Source organism: Solea senegalensis, linkage group LG17, assembly GCF_019176455.1.
Source record: "Solea senegalensis isolate Sse05_10M linkage group LG17, IFAPA_SoseM_1, whole genome shotgun sequence".
Taxonomy (NCBI): domain Eukaryota; kingdom Metazoa; phylum Chordata; class Actinopteri; order Pleuronectiformes; family Soleidae; genus Solea; species Solea senegalensis.
Genome location: NC_058037.1, coordinates 8886060 through 8908164, shown reverse-complemented (window position 1 = coordinate 8908164; position 22105 = coordinate 8886060). Strand labels below are relative to the sequence as shown.

Below are 22105 nucleotides of genomic sequence, written 5' to 3'. Positions count from 1 at the left end.
CCCCGCAATGGGCAAATGTTCATTTTCAGACACCCAGAAAGGGGTGCATGTCTGTGGTAAGGCATGGTGTGCCTATGCTCACAAGGGAAATTGTACAAAGAGGATAAAAAAAAAAACTACACAGTATGACAATTATATGCTTCCTCCACCAGCAAATTTGCAGCCACATTTTTTTCATAATTACCAAAACAACTCAACAATAATGAGTTAAGGGAAAATCTGTCAGCAAGTCCATGACCTTGACCTTGACCTTGACTTTAGACCTTTAACCATCAAAGTTGAGTCAATTTGTCCATGAATCCAAGTAAATCTTTGTGCCAGATTTGACGAAACTCCCTCAAGCTTTTGCAGAGTTATCACATAGAATATCCACAGGGTGATGGTAACATTGCACTGATACTACAGTACATGGACTCCTGCACCATCCACGTGATCACCGTCCTTGAATTATGTCAGTACTAATACAAACACATTAGAAAATGATTAACTTGTCATTCTTAATCTCTTGTTTTTAGCTAGAACTGTAACTATGACTATGATGGTGTGTGTGTGTGTGTGTGTGTGTATCTGTGTGTCTCACCAAGCCTCGGGTAGCAGGATGGTGTACTCGTGTGGAGAGGTGGTTTCTGGGAAATTGTAAATGAGAGCAAGGCGGTGCTGGAGGAGATCTGCTCCATGGTACGTAAAGAGAATGTCCAGAGCCTGCACGTTACTCTCCTGTAAGAGAAACACATTTGTGATACAACAACCTGATTTTAAACTGTACAAAAAGAGAAGAAAATAATGACAACCATAAAACAGTATTAGGATAAATTTCTTGCAGGACTGTTGTATTAGTCTGCGTACATTGGTGCCAAATAGAGCTGCAGACAGATCAAATTAACAGATTACACAAGATAAAACGAGTGAAAGAGAGACAAGCAAGTCTGATGTTACCCTGGCATAGTTTCTTGCTGACAAAACAATATTTTGACTGCGGAACTTCTTGAAGAACTCTGCATCGTATTTCTGCTCCGCTGCATGAGGCCCGCCGAGTATCTCCTGCAGAGTGTGAGCAAGAGAGAGATAGAAGGGGGGGAGGTGGGGAGGAGAGAGGTAGCGAGATAGAGAAAGATGGAATGCAACTGGAGTTCATAAAAAAGAAATTTGTGAAGCAGACGTGAGCACAGAGAAAGTCAACCGAAAGACGAGTGGAGGGAGGAGACGTGACTGCAAATGAATCAGCTGAGGCAAAGTCAACAGAGCTGCTGTTTAAACTTTCGAGCACATGGCTGTCTTTTTCTTTAACAGTGTGTGTACATGTGCATACTATTATGTCACGAGGGAAGCTTTTGTTTTCATGGCCTTTGGTTTACAGGGACCTAGGTGGGTCCGAGTGTATTAAATCTCTGTAGCATCCTCTAGGACAGAGTGTGTGTGTGTGTGTGTGTATGTGTTGGTGCAGAGCCGTGTGTGTGTGTGTGTGATGGATAGCCTTTGAATGGGCCATATGCAGACTGAGCAAGCCCAAGTCGGGATGATAAAAAACCCTAATATCATATTCATAGACAGCCAGGGAAAATGGATTGGGGCAAAAGGAATCTGCTGCAGTTACCATGACAATGTCTGAATAAAGAGAGGCGTCATTCTGTCCAACTTGAGTAAAATCTGACCTCTTCTCTCCAAAATAAGAGAAAGTAGTGCCCGATTCGCCTGTGATTTATTGTGGGTGACAGACTTGTGCAACACAAGTCACCGTATATCTAAGTAACTAACTGAGTGTCCAAGTTAGACATTGATATTAGCAAGTCCAATTTTCATAAAACAGGGGGGAAAAATCCTTTATTTAATCCTAGCAAGTAGATCACCAAAACAAATATTGTTTTACTTGTACATAGTCTTCACAAAGGTAAAATGTCTCATATGAAGAGAAAGTGACAATGAATGCTTGATTACTCGAGTGTTTTGGTTGACTGGACAAGAAAAGAGAAAGCTGTTCTTTGCCAATGGGTAAAAAAAGGAAGAAGCAAACTCTGTGGAGAAAAGATTGGCTCATGTAAACATGCAAATGAACACATAATATGGTCTTTTAGTAAACCTTAACATTAGCGTGATTTTGATTGTAGTTAACAGTGCTTCAAACACTCTGTGCTTCCTATGAGGTCTCACAGACACGAGACTAAATCTCACGAGCTCCATTTTTTATAATGAGTCAGTAGTTTGGAAAATAGCCACGCAGCCTCCACAGAGTCTGCTGGCTCTGTGCTGGACCGATCAACACATCATTAGAAGTAAGTTTGATGACAAACAACAACTGAGTTGTTGTTTTTTTTATTTGTTATTTGTTGTTTTTTTTACATTAACACACAGGCTCACGAGAGAAAATACAGCTGAAGCCGTGTGTTTTGAAAGCTGATCCAATCCATTCATTTAGCAAATGATGAGCAAATGTAATTTCGGTGTAGAGAAAGATCAGCTGTGTGCCGTCTGATGGAAGGCACGTGTGTTTTACTCTACAATGTGAGTGAGGGGTTCTTGTTACCTCATATGTGGCCAGCCGGTCCAGGTAGGAGAGTAGTTTCAGTCGGCTCCGACACAGCTCCTTCTGCTCCAGAGTTAGCCTATGAGCAAGCGCGCACACACACACACACACACACACACACACACACACGCAAAAATCAACAACAAGCATTTTATCAAAGCACCACAATCAACATCAGCTCAAATTACATTATGTGAATAGTCTTTTCTTATCTTTTCAACAGTCAAATCACTCGTCAGGTCACGTCAGTCTATAATACTAACACACAAGCTTCAAATTAACTGTAAATTATACAGCATGACCACAGGGACCCACAATATATAACAATGCTCGGGGACCGGTGTCTACAGTACCACACAGTGCCCTCTAGACCTAATCATTTTCTAAGGGCAACAAATCAACTCCTTATAACCATAAGAACCCTTGAGTAGTTATGTATGGGATGCTAGTTGTCAACGAGGTGAGTGACTGCCCCGCGTGAATCAAATCCATTTTCAATGTCATTTAATCACAACCATAAATAAATTGGATGACCACAAACACCAAGGCACTGGGCTATATGGGATCTGCCTACAATTCAATCACTCAAACTATGCCCAAGGAGAAGGAACCATGGGGCCGAAAGCTACGGCCAGTGGTGCAGAATAACATTCAACACAGACTTTCAAGTCCGTTCTACAAGAAAACAAGCTGAACAGGTGGAGTGGCACCCAAAGCTTCTAAAAACTTGTCCTGAATCAACAGCGGACGTGATCACAGGGGAGCTGACCTTTCCACCGCCACCTTAATCCTTAATACCTCATTACAGAGCGTGCTATCGGGCGTTATCAGGGTTCCTCTACAAAGGCCAACAGAGATTAACGGCGTCTGGACGTACACTCTGGCACATCAAAGAGCAGCAGCTTAGCACTCGCACGCGTGGTAATTATTGGTTTGCTCTGCCTCTTCAGTGCAAAGTAAGAGAAGTGGCGATGGGGGGAAGAGAGAGAGAGAAAGAGAGACAGCGAGGAGATGAGACGATATGTTAGAAAACAATTTTTCCTCTTGACCTCAAAGGATATTTGAATGATTGCTCAATCGTAAACTCTCGCAAGAACATGCTCGGACATACTGACAAGCATCTCATTCATAAGTTTGTTGACAGGAATTGTGATAAAGCCCTTCTGTTTAGCATAGTTACCGTGAGCAGTTTGCTCAAAGTGCAACCAGCGGATAATTGTAAAGAAAGTAGCTGATTTGTTTTTTCAAATATTTCTAGCCCTACATGTCATCTATCTTGACTGAGCACAAATTCAATCAGACAAATTATGAAACCACACGGCCATCTCTCACAGGAATCTCCCTCAAGATTCTCTCTGAAGAAATAGCCGTTTCAGATGCCCTTTTTTTTACTTCTTTTCTATATAAAGTTGGCTTTTCAAATATCTTTTTTTAGAGGAGGAAAAATAAATAAAATATTTTACAGAAGCAGACCGACATCTGTGCTTTCACACTATAAGGTGGGAAATGGATGCAAATTTGTGTGCACTGACGTGAGGGTCAGGTAGTGCAAGAAAATCCTTACCCAATATTACAATCTGTTAGCTTTTGCATTCCAATAGCATTCAGCAAGGAATTCACAAAAATCTTCCGCTAAATATGATGCACAACCTACAACTTCATAGTAGTGACTCGTATCTTGCTAGTTGGAGCGCCAACGATTAATCAGTGAATGATCACTAAATAATTGCCAACTATCCTAATAATAATTGATTAGACAGTTTAAGTGATTTTTAGCTTCTTCAACGTGAATTGTGAATAATGTTGGTTTGTGGACAAAACAAGACATTTGGAGGTTTGGGAAACGTCAATTATTATTTTTCTGACATCTTATGGACCAAACAACTACTTGACTAATTGACAAAATAATCGAATAAACTGGTAATCAACGGCAAACATAATTGTTAGTCGCAGTGTCATTGATTTTTTTTAATTGGGCGACTGCACAGAAACAGCAGATAAACATAGGCAAATGCCTCTGATGAATGTCCAACAGGCCAATAACAGTGATTATATGTCACATTAGATTTTAAAAGCATAAAGGAACCAAAAGTACCAGTTAGACAGCCTCTGATTTTGCAAATTTCCTCTAAAGTGTAGCGCCGGCTCATTATCAAACATGGCCATCAGTGGTTTTGAGGCGGCTGAATTTTCACATGTAGGTCTCTAAATTGCTAATCCTGCTACTGATTTTCACTTAAGGTACAGCACATAATACTGTGTGTGCTGCACTGCTCCGCATGGCAACCTGGCTGTAGAAGAGCGCCCACAACTTCTGGTTCCCTTGATTGCCCTATACAATAAAAAGTGACTGGAGGGGAAAATGTGGTTAAGAAAAGGCCAGAATGAACAAAAATACTGCGTCACATCCAAATGGCGATTGAGGTCTGTAAGGTTTAAAATGTAATGTGCACAACTTGAAATGTGCTTCAGACTGTTACACATCATCGGATTTCCTGTCTAATGTAAAGAGATTGCAAACTGATTGCTTCAAGGTGTGTGTGTGTGTGTGTGTATTTGTCTGCATCTTGTTTCAAAGCTATATCCAAACTGAAGGTTATTACAAGCAGATGGCATCGCTCCTCTATCTCTCTGCAAACGCCTCGCATATGACTGTAAAGGACAGAGATTGAAATGCATAAACAGGGCAACACACACTCAAATGCCTACGCACACACACACACACTCACAGAAATGTGGTGTGTGATAAAAAAAAAAAAATGATTATCAGAGTGCGAGGGACAAAATTGGACTGCATAAACAGACAAAAAACACTTCAGCTCATGCTTTCACTGGCACATGTACAATCATACACAGGTGTTCTCACACACACACATTTGTACAGCTATTCTTCGAATGAATGGTAGCATTATCCCTAACCTCAACCATAACCGGTTAATGCCTAACCTTGACCTTAACCTTAACCTAACCACAAGTCAATCAACTCATCTCAGGCCTGGACTTCAGAAATGGGGTTCCGCCGCGTTAGGACCATGTTTTAGTCTCCATGAGGACGACTGGTCCTCACAGGGTCAGTGTTTATGCCAGAAAAGATCCTTAATTGCAAAAATACGAGTGAGTCAAATGGGAAAATGAGACTTCTGACTGAGGTCTGGATATGATCAGATGAACATTGTGACCTTTACACACCCATTACTTGTGCGCTCTTTTTTTTTCCCCTGCCTCTCCTTCTCTCTCTCCTTCTCTCTCTCCTTCTCTCTCTCCTTCTCTCTCTCCTTCTCTCTCTCCTTCTCTCTCTCCTTCTCTCTCTCCTTCTCTCACTCACACACACACACACACACACACACACACACACACACACACACACACACACACACACACACACACACACACACACACACACACACACACACACACACACACACACACACACACACACACACACACACACACACACACACACACACACACACACACACACACACACACACACACACACACACACACACACAGGTATTGTCAGTCATATTGTTGAATGCAGAGATCCAGATCAGCAGCATGTGAAATAGTTACACGTTGGTTTCACGTAACGAAAAAGGAGCCTGAAGTCTCTTAACTACCAGCTCTATGTTTTGTTCTATCCCTTTATCGTCCATACGAGGTTCACCGGGAACCGGAGCTGCCATTACTGACGTAGGGCGACAGGTGGGGTACACCTTGGACAGGCAGTCCACCACAGGGCCAACATTCTCACACCCACTCTTTTTTCATTTACCACATTCCTGAAAACAAAATTGACTGAAGCTGTTAATGACCTGCCGATGCCAAATATTATAGAAGGCCTTTCGATTAATCCAGTGACCTCAATGACCTCAAGGAGCTGTATGTAGGACATGTGTTTCATTAAGTCATAAAAGTGGAAAAAGGGTATAACTCTGCAGTAGCTCCACACAGATTTGTCTTTCAGTTCATGGATTGTCGGTTTACATTCAGGACTGATTCCTGCATCTACACAGTTTCCAAAATTGCAGCACCCGTTTTAAACTGCAGTTGGATTTTTTACAAATAGCCCCTTTAAGAGTGGCTCACAAAGCAATTTTCCTCTAATTTTAACCATCCATCCATCTTCTACCGCTTTATCCTTTACATGAGGGTCGCAGGGGGGAACTGTGCCAACATATACTGTGCCAACATAACTGTGCTGACATAGGGCGATAGGCAAACAACCATTCACTCTCACAATCACACCTATGGTCAATTTAGAAGGTCCAATTTACCTAATCTCCATGTTGCATGTTTTAGGATTATGGGAGGAAACTGGAGAACCCGGTGAAAACCCACACACACACGGAGATAACATGCAAATTCCATGCAGAAAGGCCCTTTTTCCGACCGGGTCGAGTACCCGGGTTTTCTTGCTGCAAAGGCAAGAGTACTAACCACTACACATACCGTGTGTGCCCTACATCTTAACATTTAGTGTTAAAATAATCACACTTCTCACCTGACCGATCATGGTTTTCAAGCTCACACACTCGCATATGAAGAAAACATCGAAACATGTTAACGGGCAAAGGATGCACTCACTTGACAAAGTCAATAGTACACACACAAACACACGAACACACACACACACAGCCAGGGCAACTGTGATCAATACCAAGCCATTTCTGTAATGGTGGTGTAGTTAAAAAGAAATTAAGAGAATTATTTTCTGTCTCCGGCCTAGGCCACCAGCCTCAAGGCAACATGGTTACATCTATTAGTGAAGGGTTAGTGCACCCAAACACACACACACACACGGAAACTCATTTTGGGGGACACGTGTAAGCACACCGACACCCTGACTCAGAGACAGAAAAAGGAGGATAATGGGCATATTTAAAGAAGGTCATTCATAGAGAATGTAACATAATGGTTTCTTTAATGTTTGTAAATCAATTTTTTTTTTTAAACCCTTTTATATCTTTTTGTTAGCCTCCATCTTTTCTTTATCTACAATGGTCTACAGGTTGGCAATAAAGCTTTTAATTTCACAATGAGCTAAAACATTAAGCACAAAAAAATGAGCACAAAAAAAAAACTTATCAAGGAACTGTGGGGCCAACGATACAAAAGGATTTATATTGCGCTGCTCCAGCTCCTCTTCATTCAAATGCAGACTGGAGGCTCACTATTTAAGTATCTGATGAGTGAAGAGAGGCACCTCGATCTGGCAACCCACGCTTTAAATACCTGCATGTGCGACGCTTACATGTGAGATCGCCGCATGAATATGCATTCGAAATGTTGCACCGTTCATTTCAATATGTGCATATTTTGTCGTATAGTTTTCTCTTAATACTTAGTCATTTTAACACACACGGGTAATAATGTGTTTATGAACTTAAGCTTTCAAGTGTGCGTGTGTGCGCGTGCGAGTGCGTGTGCACATGAGAGGTGATTAGTGATCACTAAAGGGTTTTTCATTAGTCTTTCCCTGGGTACTCAACAACAAAGGCATAAATTACCTCCAGCAGATTACCCACTAATCTCCACCAACGCTTTCTCCCTCTCTAGCTCCCTCATCCTCATTAATGTCCCTGCCTTTATGATCCTCTCCCCGCCGTGCGACCTAATCAAACAATCGGTGTTAAATGTGGCAGCATTCCCCGCCCTGTTTTCTCCTGTTTTTCTTGCCCACACCTTAAGCAACCTTCACCTTAATTTCTCCTTTAATTTATATTTTACTGTTCTGTCACTATGCCTGTTAGATTCTGTGAATAACAACGACTTTAATTTAATCTTGCAGGGAACAACCTGCTTACAAGGTTCATTTCATGGGTCAGTGTCAAGTTTCCTCGATGGCATTGCCCAACCCAACCGCTACTGTGGTGCTGGTACACCGCTGCCGCTTTAAATGGTCTCTTCTTCAAAACATTTACTTCATTTCAGAGCTTCATTGTCCTTCGAGAAGAAATTTGTTTTGCAGTTAGCGGTGCAAAAAAAATGAAATGAACAGGCTCCAATATGTAGCACAACCAAACTTGACCTTGAACAATTGAATCTCAGTTTACAAAAACTGTCAATAAGGTTCATAAAGAACAGTGCAATGAATAATTATGCAAATTGAATGTGTTGAGAGTGCATGGACCAAAGAAAAACTTTGTATATCTGTTAGTTCTGACTCTGGGGAGGATGGACCGAGCCTTATTATAAATAAGTAACAAATACCAAACTTTAAACTAAAGTGCAAAAAGAATCAAATATAAGTACAGACTTTTACTAACATGCACAAACTTGGGGTAGGGCTGGACAATAATTCAATAAAAAATATATACCGAGCTATAATTTTCTTCAATATCAATAAAACAAGCATTCAGTATATATCAACTTAATGCTTACACTTAACATTTCCTTTTTTCTTTCAACTTTAGGGGCAAAAATGAATGTTATCTGTCTGACATTTATCATGATAATGATCAATATTGACTACGTGTGAGACAGATGCACACCAACAGGGCCTGGCTCTTGCAACTGAAGGCTGGCGTCCATGAACATTAGCTAATCCTAGTGATTTTAAGTTTTCTCTTCTCTGCAGATCTAGAACACTGACAGCATTTCAGCCTGCTGTGACTTCCTGTCGACATCTCTTCCTGTCTGACTGAACTGCCGAGCTGATTAACCAACCGTCCCACTGGCTGTGTACCTGCAAAAATCGACCCTGGCTAACAGCTCCCGTCTCTTCTTGTTCTCCCTCTCCTTCTTCTTCTCCAACTCCTCTTCATGTGACAGCATGTCTTCATAGGGGAGCTCATCAAGGTCAACGTCGCCTGGCATGATAAACCTAGGAGAAGGCAATAAAAAATAAAAAAAACACACAAGAAGTAAATATGAATAAACAAAATGAGGCAGGCAGAATGAGCCCCACAAAGAAAAAGGCAAGTTTATTTCCAGTAGGGTTTACAGAAAGTTAAAACTGCCGTGCGTAACTTTTAAATATAAACAAATTGTCAAATGAGTTCAGACAATGATCAAGTCAATCAGCTCCACATGACTGTTTCTCATTACGGCACTGTTTAGATCTCTTACCACCAAGCAACATTCCCACACTGCACACTACGATGTTGAATAAATATCTAATTGCGATTACTTTGCCATTTTTTTACATCATTATTCTCATTTTCATTCGAAATAACATGATTTTAAATGATTGCTGTGTGATATTTGTGCAGATCTCTGAGGAATAACGATGTTCTCTTCCGTCTGTACAATAAGACGTGTACAGATCCACACAATAATTGATCTAAAATGATATTTTGACATTCTGGCTTCAACAAATATTGTGCCTGTTCAGCCCTACTGCACACAAGAAGAGTGCAATTGTATGTCAAGATGCCACATGGAGGCAAGAGCAACACTGCACGCGTAAAAGAAACAACTGCAAACAGGCTGAAGTATGTGAAAACACAAAGAAGTACCCAAAAAAAGTTTTAGAAGTGAATTCCACTACTTAAGAAATTTGGATAAACACTTCCTGGCCCCACCTCGCCTGCGCTGCTCATGTATACACGCAAACTTTCCCTCAGTCAGGTCTAATATAGCATTGCTTAACATTTTCGCATGTAAATAACGCTGTATCGTTTTTGAAGCAGCACAATAACACCAACGAATGTTACATACTGCAACTTTAACGTACAGCACTTGCAAGGATTTAAATCAGTGTGTGCACATGTCATCGCGGATGCTCCTACCTGCCGCCGTCCTCTCTGTTCCCTATGGCTATCAGGGCCTCCAGGTCGGTTCCCTTGAGGCCATACTGCAGCAGCTCCTTGGCTGCGTCGACATTCTCTGGCACTCGCTCCACACACTCGTGCAGCACCCATGAGCGCTTGCGGATCTTGCTCTGGGTGGAATGTAGAAAGCGGGGATGAGTTCAGAAGAAAATGGGATAAAAAGGAGGCACAGAAATTGGAGGAGAGGGTAAGAAAAATTTGCCACAAATTGGTAAAAATGATGCGTGAAATAGAGTAAGGGGGTCGTGCCGCACAAAAGTGTGTGTGCTTCTCCCACTCGCTCAAACCCACTCACTGTATATGCCTTACCAGACATCTAATATACTGTGATTAACACCAAAACTCTGAAAGAATTCTTTCTTTCGCCATACCCGTTTTTCATTTGTTCATCACTCCCTCACATCCGCCTCTGTTATTTCTCTCATCTCTTACCAGATAATCTTGTATCGAGGCGATGCTGACGGTACTCTTCCTCCATTGTCTCTGGTAGACCAGATCAGAGTCCAGATTATAAGCGTGGGCAAGAGACAGGGCTTCACCATATTCCTCATTGTCAATCTAAGGGGGAAAAAAAACACACACACACACACACAACGGGAATTTGATCAATACATGAGCCTGTTTTCTTTACAACAGCAAACACTAAAAGTGTATACGACTGGAAAAGACAGGCATAAAAGCAGTAATTTGAGGATGATGTAGAGCAGTGTTTGCAAAATGGAAGCAACAATGGATTTGTGTGACAAGGAAAAATTAATTGGTAGCTTTTTGAGGAAATGAGCAGACAGCCACTAATTACGCAGCAAAGTTACGCTTTCTCATGTAAAATTCAAGTTGGAAACAAAAAGACATAACCGCAAAGCAATTTATTCATTTCAGATTCCTCTAGATGCTTTTTGTGTTTTCTTTTTAATGTTCAATTATCAGCCCCCCAGCGGGATTTACTAATTCCGTCTTCCCTAACAGAAATGAATGAATTTAAAAACCCACATATTTCTCAAATTGAAAAAAGGAATATTAATCGACAGGAGGAAAGTTCACGGCCTGATTTTTCATCATCACGCTGACATACAAAGACGCCAAGGTTTTGAATTAATGTGAGTAGTTACAGCACTTCCAAAAATCCTGTGTGCACACACTGAATACTCAAAGACTGAATGGGGAAAAACTCAAACATGCAGATATCAATCTTTGCAGCAATGTGACGCTACAGAGGGATGAGAGAAATGACTGAAGGGTTATGAAATATTTAATGATTTTTGAAGAAAGAATAACCGAGACCAAAGGAACTCTGTCAGTCTGAGCACGAGGAGCTGGTTGTAAATTATTGGGACATATGGCCTGAATATTTCAAACCTTATTTGGGCCGAATCCACCAAGAATGACTTTAAGACCTCTTAAAAACCCTACAAAATGGTCTGTATGTGCTTTTCTAGTCTTGATGACCACACTTTACACAACAGTATTGCAGTATTCACCTATTCACTCACACACTCATAGCACTTTTCTCCTATTACAATCTTTCATACATATTCACACACTGTCAGGCTGTGCAAGTGTCTTGCCCAGGGACACGTTGGCATGTATACTAGCAGAGCCAGGGATCAAACAATCAACCTTCAAAAAAAAATTTAAGACCTTCACCCTTCAGACAATAAATTGAAATTGACATTTGTAATTTTTTTAACCCTAAAACAGACCTAGAAAAAAAATTTTTTCTTAGTTTTTAATTTCTAGAATATGTTATCATTTTTTTGCATGCATATTGTTAAAAAATGATGCCTCAATTTGTTATAGCTTTTTTATAGCTTCACAATACAATTTTTATAGCTTCATTCTTAATGAGAGTATTTTATGAAATGTGACATTGCAAATACTACTACTACTACTAATAATAATAATAACAATAACAGTAACAATAATGACAATGCATAGAAACAAATGTTTCTGCTAATCTTTCACATATACAAGTCTGCAATAATCAACCAAAAATAATCCAGTTTGCATGAAGTATATTGAAAATAATTAATTTACTGTGTTTTTTATACCACAAAATGAAGGTAAATCATGATAGAAAATGTCAATTTAAGATTTAAACTTTAAAAAATGAATTCATATTTGATATGTATGGAAAGGACTGATGTTGGTTTATAAAACAATAAAAAAAATTACACATTTTGGTGCTCTGGGTGGGTTAAAGTAACTTTTTTTTGAAGGCACATCAAGGGTTAAGCTAACTGTGGGAGAAAATTAAACATTTTATTATAGTAAACCTTTGGTGGAATGACACCATTATTTCAACTAATTTATAACCAACTCTCAGAGTTATAGAGGGACAAATCACCAGCTATATGGCCAATGTGCTCCGCAGCATCAACTGCTGTACATTAAAATGTCTCAATGACCACATTGGTCAGATTGGATTTGTGCATAATCGTCACACATCCAATAAAGAGCATCTTTATCGTTACAACTCTCTTATTGGTTCGTAGATTTCCAAAAGACCTCTGACAGTAATTAGCACAAGAGGCCCTTTAATCAATTACATTGGTGCATTCACGCCAAATGCACCATTATATTAGATGATAGTCCCATAGAGTCTCATAGAGGGTAGAATCATATTGAACGTAATGCAAATGTTTTCTGCTGGCCAGGCATCTATTATACAGTTGAGCCTCGACATCCTCCACAAATTCAGGTTAAACTAAGCATATGGAAAATGCTAGAATATTATCTTTTAAAAATGACTCGGTGTCTCTGAAACTTACTTCATATTAGGAATTTGGGCATGCAAATCTCTACACATACAGAATTTAGGCTTAAGCATCAAGTCCACTGTACAGAAGAAAAAAATTAAAGCTTGGAAAAAAAACAGAGTAAATTTAGTAATAATCCATAATCCCGAAAAGATAAAAACAGTCACTGGAAGCCCCGCATGCAGAGTCATTAAAATCACTCACAGATACACAGCCAGTAGAACATGAAGGGCAGAACTTGGCCACTACCTTCAATAATTAAAATTCATAAACATGTCATCAAATTTTATAAACACCTTCAATCAAGTGACACCCACCGCAAACATTACAAGGCCCTTCGGAGCAAAGAGTTGACACACACACTCACACACTCACTGGAACAAAACCACCAAATCATAAATAAATTAGACTTCTACTTAACCATGAAAGAGTGAGTACACGGTGGCACAGAGTATCTGACACAGATAGAACACACTATAAATGAAGGACAGACTTTTTCTTATTTTATATACATTTTAAATATCAATACAAAAAATAAATCATTCAGTATATCCCGCAATAGCCTCAAATGTTACGAATTCAACTAAAACTTTCTGATTTTAATTGGATATAATTAGTTTTTAACGCCTTTCATCACACTGCATTCCATATTATGGTTTCATATTTTGCATAAATCGACTGAGAATCTTCCGTCAATGTTGAGATCATTTTCTGTACTGCTCTGGCGATAACGATTTCTGAACTGACAAGGCACTAATTTGAAAAATGTGATGTCAACAGAAAGAGAAAATGCATGAAACTGGGACTTAATATCAAGAGTGTTGTTCAGACTGCACTAATATGATAATGAGACTTAAGTCTACACCCACACACCCGCAGCTGTACTAAGCACAGCAGCACTTGAAATGTTTCCATCGTCCTGCTAAAATGATCACAATGACTAGCTATTTTAAATTGATTAATAGTATTTAGTGACAAATCAATTGCATTAAGTTGACTGTTTTAATTGTTTTCCGTAGACAGATGAGGATTAGCTAGATTGTAGGAAACTACAAAAGTGATGAAAACGTACATTTAAAGTAGTGCTAACCATAAAACATTGCCAACCATTCTGCAAAACAAGGATTTGTTCCGTATTTGAAAAATAACAGACGTAATTTTGCGAAAAATAAATTTCTCCTCCTGTCTGAACCTCCATCCTTTGAGCCCTGTGTCTCTTAGCAACGGAGACGCGTAAAAGGTGAAACGGCGACAGGAGGATACTGCTCCGGTGAAAAAAAGAAGATTACAAAACTATATTAAAATTACAATACCACCTCAGATTTTTAAACTCATATTTGGTTGATAGAATGTTACATACATAGAAATACTCTAATACTATAGCATCCTTTACTCAGCTGTGAAAGAAAGAGTGTGTGGAGGTAATGTAGCCTATGTAATGTGCGGTACATGAGGGAGGCGGGTGCAACGTGTATAAAGTGCAATATGTAAACAGTAAAACGAAGTAGAGATTATTTTCTCATCAGGAAGTTGGCAACCCTAGTTAGCGCTATAATATTAAGGTGTCGAGTTGCACATGGATGTGTGAAGGAGAGCTTCATTTCCGCATGTTGCCGTGTTAACATTTAGCTCAAATCACAGGTGTAATTTAAAAATTTTGCAGCGGCAGCAGCACGGCGACAGACTGCTGTCTCGTTACCAAGTCATATGATCAGGTAGCAGTAGTTCTTTTTCGCTGCCATTGTCATCATCATTATTGTTAATGCTTAATTAGCCTGGCAAGTAGCAACCCATAACAACAAATAATGATGCTAAAACAGGCTCTGTGTCACATCAGTGTCTCGCTAAATTATCTGATCCAGGAACATCATGACACCTCAGTTTATCCGGGCCCACACGTTTTGCATGAAAGTACATGTGCGCAAACGGTCTGACTGACACACCGAGTAGCCCTCTCTCTTTTCCGTGTGTAGGAGTACAAAGCAACACAGTCGCCAGACTGTGGTTCCTCGAGGGCAATAAGAAACCCACACAGTTAAACCTCTCGTAGGAGGACATCAAAAACTGCTTTCTTCTCTCGCCGGATTTAGCTAATAAAACTGTTAGCAGCCCTGCCAGCGTGCTACTCACACACAGGCAGGGTTACGCCGTTGAATGCATCATCAAACTCCTAAACACATGAAGAGTTTGACTTGAGGAAACAACCCAGAGACACTTGTCCCGGTTTATTCAGTCAGTTCAACAAAAGCCTAGACTGAGGTAAATCTTTGAAGAGAGATCAAGTCACCTGAGAAGACACGAGGTCACCGCGGTTTGTTTTGTGTGGGTTTGTGCGAGTGTGGATGCGTGTACTGTAGTCAAACTGTACAGCTATAAATCGGCACTGGCACGCATCATAAAGAAAATGTGTACGAATGCGTACACTGACACGGTGGAGATTTTATGAAAGGGCCACGAACACAGACATGCCTTCAAAACACAGTACGCCACGACTATTCTATAGCGCAGCAGCATACGACTACAAGCCTCACTAACGCAGACAGTTTTAAAGTTATGTGCATTGAAGTCATCCCCAAAGCATGCTAGGAGTGGAGACAGAAACAGAGCCGTCTCTTCAACAGGTGACAATTTGGATTTCCACACTCACTACGTCTCCATGCCTGAATGAAGAGATAGACTTTCCTCCATTACTCTAATTGTGATTCTCAGTCTGGGCATTTTTTTTTTTTTATTGCTTGTCTCATTTAGCAAATGTTGACTTGTCAAAGCAGTAATGGGCTGGCTGTTTATTGTTTATTTGGATCCCATTAGCTTCCACAAAAGGTGGTTGCTAATCTTTGTGGGGGCCACATCGAATATATAAATAACATTTACACACATTTGCAATTCGTGATCGCAGCCTTTAAACCACATTAAACTGAGTCAGTAATCCGATCAACAAATCAATCATCAGAGATTGATGAATTAATAGACAGCAGCAGGACGTTTATATCTTTCTACATTGTAGTGGTATCATTGCCACTTACACCTTATAGACTTTCTCTTGAGATTGAAAGGACAGTCCTTATTGTGACTGAATTACATACAGATTATTTGAAGTACATACACATGAAGATAATACAGAATCCCCTTACCTTCACTCATATGACTATATGTGGATACAATTCAATAGGAGAGCAGCAGCAGCAGCAGAAGCAGCTGGTAGAGTGTTGCGGCTACCAAGTGTTACAAAGAGATAATAATGATATATTACTTTGTAACTCTCCACTGTTCGGAGAGATGGCGATGACTAATGGCATCTAATGATGATGACAATGATGAAGAAGGCAGCAGATGATGGGTCATAAAAATGACTGATGAATCATGATCAAACTTGGGACCACCGAGAGCCGATACCACTCTCTCTCTGTTCTTTATGATGGAGGATGTTGTTGTCTTTGCTGCAATTTGTAGTGAGTCGCAGCAACAGTCATATTTCTAATGCTGCAATTAGCATTTCACAAGAACCCGTGAGACTGAGAAATAGCCTTAAAGCAGACTGAACATCTTGCTTGGTTTTCATTTCCCCTTAACAGCACTCTGGAGCTGATCCAACAAAACAAAAGCACTTCACTGAGCTGGCAATAGATTTATTTAGTCAGAAACCAATTTTGCAGATCAGCCTGTGCAATAATTCAGTCAATGACCAAACTGATTCACGTGACGTTTAGTGGCTGCTAAAATTAGTGGCATAAATAAGTAGTTTTAAGGTAAATGGAATGTTTATATATTCCTCACTGCTCGCACTCTCGCTGTGACTGAGCCTACAGAAGTAGCTGGATACTAGCTCCACTGAGCAGCTCTCAATGTCGATATCCGTCGCATGTCACACACTAACACAACACGTCCTATAACCATTGCCTGGAAGGACCACTTAATTTTAATTCTCACTTTTTTCCCCATCAAGGCTTTTATTGTGAAATATCTGGACCAGCAGATGTGTATTTTATTGAGTACAAAGAAGGATTTAGAGCATTTAAAGTGTATAATTTGAGGTGATTTTCAAAGGCAAACCCTATGTAAATCATCACAGCAGCTCAACAAAGTGTACGACTTCATTTAAAGGTCTGTTACCTTTAATATAGTCTTGTTGTTTTTATAAAATGTTACGTATTATACCTTTAAAACCCGATCACTGGCAGTATAAAGAGGTGTATGTTACTTATGTAGCAGTTTTAATATGATTTGCTTACTGAGCTGAAGAAACACTCAAACGGGAACATGAGGGCATTACAGCATGAACACAGAAACATCTTTAGTCGTCTAAGCACATAAGCATTTTGTTGTGTGCGCTGTAATGAAGCTAAAACCTGACACTGCAGCTAAAACCTGACTTGTCATATCAAAGGGCCTGTCCACACAGGTCTCTCACACACACACACACAGCAATTATGTGACTGTGCAGAAATACAGTATAAATACAGGGAAAGGATCCCAGTGGTACAATGTTTACCACCTAGACAATCTCAGATTATATTCATAGACGAATACACCCTTTATCTCTTCAAACCCTTTCAATATTTAAAGCACTCAGGGCCCAACATGGATTCAAGTTTTACAGGAAGTCTTCTAAAACATAAAAGGGAGCACTCTGTAGATATGAATAAGCTTTCATGCAAACTAGTCAATATTGATAATTCTATCATTAAATGTCAGATAAATAAAGATTTATTTTTGCTTCCAAGTAAAAGTTGAACTGTTAACTGTTTTAAACATCTGGACATAAAAGGCTAACGATATTCAAAGCGTGTGTTTACACAATGCATAAACTATATGTATATATATATATATATATATATAAATATATATATATACATACATACACACACACACAGCATAATGACCTTAGATTATATCGGCATTAAAGAAAACGATATTATAATGATGGCTGGTTTTTTTTCACCCAGCACTAGCACATAGACTAAGGTAGAAAAGAGATTCTTCTTCTTTCTTTATACATCATAAAACAAGACAAGCTTAGCATTTCAAGATATTTAGACTCATCATCATGTGTCAGTTACATGCTGTGTCAAGCCCCCTACCTTCCTCTGGTACAGCTCCTCTGGTGTGGTTGACCTCAGGCTAACCAGACGATAGTTCTTCATCACAGTGCGGCAGCGCTTACGCGGTGGGGCGAAGCGCTCCATCTCCGTCACATAGTACAGGCCCTGCTTGACGTAGCCAAAGTAGCGGGCTTTGGCGGAGGACTCTTCGTCCGAGTCAGAATCCCCTCCTTCATCTCCCTCCTCGTCGTCACTGGCCCCGCTGCTCAAGTTGCTCTCCAAACGTGCGCGCTTCTGTGCAAGCTTCACCTCACACTGTGGACAACAAAGCGGTGTTAAACTCGGAGATTACACATTAAGAGGATAAAAAATGTGTTCGATAAAACATATGTAAGTAAATCAAATGAAACACATAAATAAATGCACATGTAAAGACACATTTTATCTATACTGTCAAAAAGCCAGTTTTATTTCTTTTTATATAAAATACATTAAGAAAGCACACTCGTTCCCATTGATTGAGAGACTCCGATATACAGCCTTTGTCCGGGGCAACTTTCTGATGCTAAGTCTTTTTCACAGCAGGATGTGAACAATAAAAAATGAAGCATGTGATGAAATGAAGCAGAGTTTACATCTAGCTGTGCTAAGGCTGGTAACTGCACTTAATTTCACGGCTTCATGCCGGATCAGCAGGCTGTCTGAGCACAAAACACCAGCAAGGTCAAGCTGCTCAATAGAAAACCTAAATCCAAGCTGCCAAAAGTACTTTCTACAACACTTATTGTCCCTCTTCTCCACATTTGTTATTGCCTCAGATGGGGGGAAAAAATCATTTGCCCATTTTTCATATGCTCACTGTAGTGAGTCCTCATATTTCGTAGCGATGGCCCCTCTGGGTTTTTCGCTCAGTAGAGAAAAATAAAATGCTGGCCCCTTCAACAGAGCTCTGTCCCCAGCTGGGGAAACATTTAGCACCTGTAAAACATTAAGCATCTTAATCAATAGGGAACTAAGAAGGTTCCCACTGTGCTGCACTAATGCACTCATAAGTCCTCACTCCGAAAATGCACATGTTCTAATCATCATTAATATATGAGAGGCCATGTTATTCCACATCCACGGAGGCGTTCACACAGTATAAACCCCCATCATCACGATAATTTCAACACACTATCAGCTGTAGATACAGCTGCAGGCATCCAACCTCCCCCCCCACACTCAATGTGAAAGCAAGCTGATGAAACCTTTTCCCAAAAGTTGAAAAAAAATTCTCTTCTTTTTTTCTATGCTTTCAGATAAAAAAAGAGAGAATAAAAGTAAGCGGTGATGTGATCAGGGTCTTTGTGTGCGGGGAACAAATAAACCGGGATACAAATTTCATCATCACGCCTTTCCTCCACTATTATATACACACATGCACACATACACGATGTTGCTCCCAAACTAAAAAACAAAAAGGCCTGAATGAATATAAACATGTAGCGCTTCGGGAAAAGATTGTATTTGTCAAAGGAAGACGTCCTGGGGGGAATCATATCAGCTCTCAGCACAAAGGATCAATCACAAATCAATGCACACATTTGTGACAAGATTGATTTTCCTGCGCAACAGACTCACTTTGCATTAGAAAAAGCGTCCTCAAATGCATTTCTTTTTTCTTTTTTTCCTTGCCAGCCTTTAACGAAACCAAAGACTTGACATTTCCATGAACGAATTGTTGTTTGGCATTATATACACTCTAACCCCAAACAGCAAAGGCAGTGCAGACCGTGAATATATGGACTCGTAATATATGTTCAGCTCTAAAAGATGCTTCCACGAGTCTCAAGCGCATGTGGCACATGACGGTTTACCTCCAGGCTGAGGAAGCCGCCGTCATGCGCTGCGGTGACTCGAGGTGAAGGCTCGAACCATTCACAGGATTTGCCCAGGAGGTTGCGGAGCGTCCTCACGGATGAGACGGTGACGGAGCCGGAGCAGCGAGCCATAATCAACACGTTGTCACTCCACCAGCTCACATCCACCAGCGGGTAGTACTGTTCCTTATCTGGAAAAGGGTATAAAGAGACATAAGGTGTATAATGATGTGATTATACACCAGAGGAAGCTGGGTGACGGCTGATAAAGAAGATTTCCATGAGGGTGCCTTGTGGATGCATTAGCACTAAGATTTCTGGACTATTTTAAAATGCGCTTCATCCTGAGACACATTTGCACCTGTGGTCGTATGTATCACTTGTTATGCATGGGATCAACGCTTACACACAGATTATGTCTTATACAGAAGCTGTCACAGCTGTCATCACAACTGGCCCAAAACTGTCAAAATAGACTGTATGTCTGCACAAACAACCACACTTTCAGAAACAAGACGACGACGGCACATGTAAAGAGATGCACAGACTCACTCACTAGCACGGACACCGGGAGATAAATATATATTTGCTAGCCTTGAAATATGGCTGCAGGTCTAAATAACTGTATAATTCAGTGAATAAGACATGTCAAAGACCATTAAATTTTATCCAGCATGTGCCGCTGTGTCAGCAACAAGGTTGGCTCTCCTGAGGCCAAACTACCTTTTATTTTCTTCCGTCTCTCCAGCGATGTCTTCCACTCTGGGTTGATCTCCTCAAATCCTGGCTAAAGGGAGGACCGCAGGATAGAGGCACCAAAGAAGGAGGGAGTGAAAAAAGAAGAAGAAGAGAGGAGTAGGGGGGGATAGAGGAATTAATCTGCTAAACCTGTTTACACTTGCAGCAAGCACAGACACACGGCTCAACTCAGACCGGCAACGAAGCAGAACATATACACACAACACTCGGCAAATATGATTTGTCTCAAAGCCACCTCGTTTAGAATCCCTCTCTTTTCATAATCATATTTGGGCCAGAGCAAGATTACGTACATACAGCCGTTCAGGCGTCTAATGTACAAAATATAAGCTCGACAGAGATTTATTCTGAATTAGCAAACTCATACATGCAGGTATAAAACACAGGTACAGTAAACATAAGCAGCTTAAAGTTGTACCTGTTGTTCCTGGTTCCATGTGGCCCTCTGTCTAAGTGAGGGCATGTCCCAGAGAGACAGTCGCCCTGAGAAATGGATGACAGCCAGGAGGGTACCATCGGGGCTCAGGCTCATGCGGAAGACACCGTCCTTAAAAATACAACATTTATTAGCTTAAGAGAAAGCTCCTAAATGTATTCCAGGTTAAACTTTTGATTGACAAGGCATATAGAAAAAAGAGAGAGAGAGAGAGAGAGGGAGTGTGCTACCTTTTCATCTCCTTGTCTTGGAAAGAACCTGAAACTGGGGATCCTGAAAAAACCTCTCTTCTGATTCTAACAGATGACAAGATTGAGTGTGTTAGATGCTGTTTGAATATCAGTGCATGTGTGTGCGTGTGTGTAGTCTCCTCACTGGATTGACATCATCTTCATGGCTGGTGACCTGCTTGTAGTGCGGTGAGCCCGAGAGAGTCCTCCAGGCTGTGATGCCACAGCAAGAGGCCTTGGACATGGTGTCATCCCCAGACTCACAGCCTCCCACTAGGAGCAATCTGGAAAACAAGTTTGTGTATACACATACACTCAGAGTTAGCACCTCCATGGCTGCACCTCTAACAGATCAATTAGCACTACATAACATGGACAGCAAATTAAGGTGGCTCATCCTTCAGCTTGGGTTCAAGCCAAGGTTTCTGGGGTATTCACACAACGGAGGAACCATTTAGCCAAGAACAGGGTTTGAAGTTATTTATCACAGATAAAAGTCTGATTGGAATCAATTGCCGAGCCCAGTTAAGACACAAACAACACCACAGTGACCGCAGTGATCTGCAGGTCTGTCTTTTGCAGTGAAACAGAGCAGATGCCACAGTGCCCAGGAACGCAGGGGGGAGGTGTGGATGAAGCACTTCTGTCCAGCTCAACACTGCCCCCTAGTGCATAGAGTAACCTTAAACCTACGGTAGAGCTACAAGAAATGAGTTGGTAAACTGAC

At 40.6% G+C, this 22105-nt stretch overlaps 1 protein-coding gene across 1 annotated transcript in view; it reads right to left on the bottom strand.

Moving 5' to 3' along the window:
• nbas (NBAS subunit of NRZ tethering complex) overlaps positions 1 to 22105 on the bottom strand; it is a 163627-nt gene that overhangs the window by 125835 nt on the left and 15687 nt on the right. Inside the window, exons 10-21 of the mRNA XM_044048460.1 lie at positions 21524 to 21662; positions 21379 to 21444; positions 21131 to 21259; positions 20677 to 20740; positions 19951 to 20144; positions 18134 to 18409; positions 10729 to 10854; positions 10255 to 10406; positions 9210 to 9347; positions 2522 to 2600; positions 937 to 1041; positions 581 to 717 (exon numbers count right to left, since the gene is read on the bottom strand). Of these exons, the coding sequence (XP_043904395.1) occupies positions 581 to 717; positions 937 to 1041; positions 2522 to 2600; positions 9210 to 9347; positions 10255 to 10406; positions 10729 to 10854; positions 18134 to 18409; positions 19951 to 20144; positions 20677 to 20740; positions 21131 to 21259; positions 21379 to 21444; positions 21524 to 21662 (1605 nt within the window). The remainder of the gene's footprint in view (positions 1 to 580; positions 718 to 936; positions 1042 to 2521; positions 2601 to 9209; positions 9348 to 10254; positions 10407 to 10728; positions 10855 to 18133; positions 18410 to 19950; positions 20145 to 20676; positions 20741 to 21130; positions 21260 to 21378; positions 21445 to 21523; positions 21663 to 22105) is intronic.